This window comes from Phocoena sinus, chromosome 12 (genome assembly GCF_008692025.1).
Source record: "Phocoena sinus isolate mPhoSin1 chromosome 12, mPhoSin1.pri, whole genome shotgun sequence".
NCBI lineage: Eukaryota > Metazoa > Chordata > Mammalia > Artiodactyla > Phocoenidae > Phocoena > Phocoena sinus.
The window spans coordinates 7819589-7823189 of NC_045774.1; the positions used below are offsets into that span (position 1 = coordinate 7819589).

The 3601-nt window shown below is 45.0% G+C and overlaps 1 protein-coding gene across 1 annotated transcript; it reads right to left on the reverse strand.

Moving 5' to 3' along the window:
* Window positions 1–212: 212 nt before the first annotated feature.
* Window positions 213–1190, reverse strand: MAS1 (MAS1 proto-oncogene, G protein-coupled receptor). The gene has a single exon (XM_032650695.1). It carries the CDS (start codon window positions 1188–1190, stop codon window positions 213–215), a length of 978 nt encoding a protein of 325 aa, XP_032506586.1.
* Window positions 1191–3601: the final 2411 nt, after the last annotated feature.

Here is a 3601-nt window from a genome sequence, read left to right on the forward strand (position 1 = left end):
TTTTGAAAGCTACAGAAAGGATAGAGTTCCAACATGTATTTGGGCATTTCCAGAAGGTACAACGCAAGAGTACAGTCTCAGCATTAATTAGCATCTCGTGCATATGGGGTAAGGTGTCCTATACCGTATTTAGGAGATATTCAGTTGCATCCCAAGTACAAACCATAGCTCGTCTGCGTCCCACTGTTTTTGTCCACAATTTCCTCAACCTGTCAGACGACAGTCACAGTTTCAGTGGTGGTGGTGTGGTCTTCCGGGCGCCTGAGTTGCATCTCATCTTTGAAAGCCCTGGTCAGAACCACTTTTAAGGACTCCTTGAACCGCTTCTTCCTGCTGCTGCCCACGAAGAAGTAAATAAAAGGGTTGGCGCTGCTATTGATTGTAGAGAAGAGAAGAGAAATGTGGTGCAACTTCCTGAACGTCGACCAATACTCATAATAGAGCAGGTAGAGGAGCCTCATGGGCATGGCGAGGATGGAGAATATGATGATGGAGACCGTGATGACAAGGTACAGCTTCGAGGAGTGGGATGCCCACGTATTCTTCCGAATCTTCACTACCAAGATGGTGCTGGACACCACCATGAGTGGAGTGAAGACCAGGAAGCTCAGAACGACTATGAAGACGATCACCGCCCTGCAGTCACTTCGGGATTGAGTCTGTCCTTCACTGTCAATGCACATGACGTATTCCATGGTGGTCACTAAGCAGGAAAGTGCCCACAGGAGGGCACAGACGAACGCTGACTGGTGCTTGGGGCGATGGCAGCGGTACCAGATGGGGTACAGGACGGACAGGCACCTCTCCACACTGATGGCTGTCAGCAGATACAGACCCGTGTTGTAGCCAAAGAGAAAAGTCACCGACAATGTGACGATTGTGTAGTAATAGCCGGAAGAGAGCTCGTAATCTAAAGCACAGTCGACAGACAGAATAAAAATGCAAAAGAGTAACGAGATGTCCGCAATAGACAAGTGGGTGATGTAGACGGTGAAGGGGTTTCTTCTCATCCGGAAGCAGAGGAACCAGAGGAGAATTCCATTCTCAACAAAGCCCAGTGGGGAAATGCTCATGATCACCCAGTGCACGATGGGAATTTCCCGACGCGGCTCTGCTACTGAGGTGTTCCCTCTGGTTGAGGCGTTCGAGGACTCCTCAGCAACAAATGATGTCCTGTTTGCCTCATCCATGAGGAGACCTCAGCCTGGGCTCTTCAGGTATTTTTCTGTAAATAAGTTTAAGAAAAAATCAAGGTTGACGAATTGCAGTAAAAGGGAGACTTCAGCTACGGATTATAACCTTCAAGTTATACGAAAAGTGTTTACTAGACTGTACAATTCTCTTTCCAACGAAGATAAAATTACACGTTTTACTGAGAGGGAACTGAGTTAATAATCTTTTTTGATCCCCCCAATAGCCTTTGTTTCTGTATTACTACTTGCTTGCGGTTCAGCACCAAAGGGGATCCGCCAAAGCAAGAGGATCAAATTCCTGGTGTCCGTATCTGGTCTGGCCCGAGCTTTCTGAACGGTGTTTTGAAAACCATCTCATCTTCTGTGCCTTCATTTCCTGGCCTGAGAGACCAGGTTCATCACATTAAGATGCAATGACAAAATACATCTTTGGGCAATGCTGTTGTTGTCGCTTTTTAATGCATAAAGTACCATAAGTGATGGGTGATTGAGAGGGTACCAATACTTTCAAAAAGTGTGAACAATTAGAAGGTATGTGTTTTATGTGGTTCAATAGGGTACCAATATTCAATATGGAAAAAGTATGTTCAGTAGGGTACCAATATTTTCAAAAGTGTGAACAATTAGAAAGTATGTGTTTTATGTGGTCTCAATATCTGTGACGAAGCTGTGCACCTACTCAGACCAGGTATGCCCTGCAAACCATCCCTGGGGAACAGATGGTGCGTTTCAACAAGGTGTATTCATATCCTCGTGCTCCATAGGCCAGACCATGTGGCAAAACACTATTGACAGATACTAAACAAGGCACTAACCCAAAACCAATAAAAATGCTAAATATTTGAGACTGCAAAGCAAAGATTATGAGCCACTTTCCCTCACACTTTAGGAATTGCTAAATAAATATATGCACGGCTCCCACCCTCTTCCTGTTATATAACAAATATACATAAGCCACTTCCACCACTGGGGAATGGAAAAGGGAGGTGCCCACAGAGGTCATCTCCTTTGTTCCAACTCATGACGTCTTTGGCTTTTTTTTTTTTGGTGGTGGTAGAACATTGTTCTTTGCTTTTGGTCCTTCCAAAACAGGGTCCTATATGTGCAAAATAATTAACCTCTAGAAAGTTAATTTGTAGATAGATGCCTTTTCTGAACGAGCTCACCCGAGGCAGAACAGTACATAGACACGATATTGTGTGAGCAGGTGGGCTGGGGAAAAGGCTAGTTTCCTCTCCGGTGTTTGATCCAGGAGCCCACAGAGGTCCCTGGCTTCACGGTCCTGAGACCCCTCTCCCCACTAACCCTTCCCTCAGCTGTTCTGATGACATCCTGGAAATTATTTTTACTGGAGCAGACTCTCCTTTTGTTTCATAATTAGCTAAGATATAGACCCCGGTACCCTTAGGAGCCAAACACAAGGACCGGAATTCACAATTCCATGGCATGGCTGAACAAAGAGCAGCTCTACAGACCAGACTTTATTTGAAGTTTGTAGGTAAGATAGCCATATTCCCCAAGTTCATCCACCAAATATTTTTCAGTGCCAACTTCAGGCCAGGCACCGTTACAGGCACTGGGCTACAGCCGTGAATGAAACAAAGCATCAACCTCTTGGAGTTTATATTCCAGTGGGGAGGCAGTCAATAACCAATAACTAATAACAACAGCAACAAACAAACAGATGTCAGATCGTATTAAGCACCACAGAGAAAAGTAAAGCACAGACCACGGCACAGACCAGAGTGTGGTTTTGGAGACAGTGAGACATGGTTGGATTTTGGACGCAATTTGAATTGCTAACAGGTGAGATAGGAGTTATCGAAGGAAAAGAGAAGAGTTTGTAGCCACTTGCTGAATGGACAATGTGCAGGGAGAGCAGTTTGGGAGGGGCCATACGGAGCTTGGGAAGCTCATGCAACAGCCAGACGGAGCTGTCTCAAAGCATGTCGGGAGCTGGGGTGTGGGAGCAGATGTAGGCTGTGTGCAAACAGGTGAAATGTTAGTCAGCCATAAAAAGGAACGAAACGGTGCCATTTGCAGAGATGTGCATGGACCTAGAGACAGTCTTACAGAGTGAAGTAAGTCAGAAAGAGAAAAACAAATATCGTATAATATCGCTTATATGTGGAATCTAGAAAAATGGTACAGGTGACCTTATTTGCAAAGGAGAAATAGAGACACATGTAGAGAACAAACGTATGGGTACCAAGCGGGGAGGGGGGTGGGATGAATTGGGAGATTGGGACTGACATATATACACTACTATGTATAAAATAGATAACTAATGAGAACCTACTGTATAGCACAGGGAACTCGATGCTCTGTGGTGACCTAGATGGGAAGGAAATCCAAAAAAGAGGGGATACACATATACGTATAGCTGATTCACTTTGCTGTACAGCAGA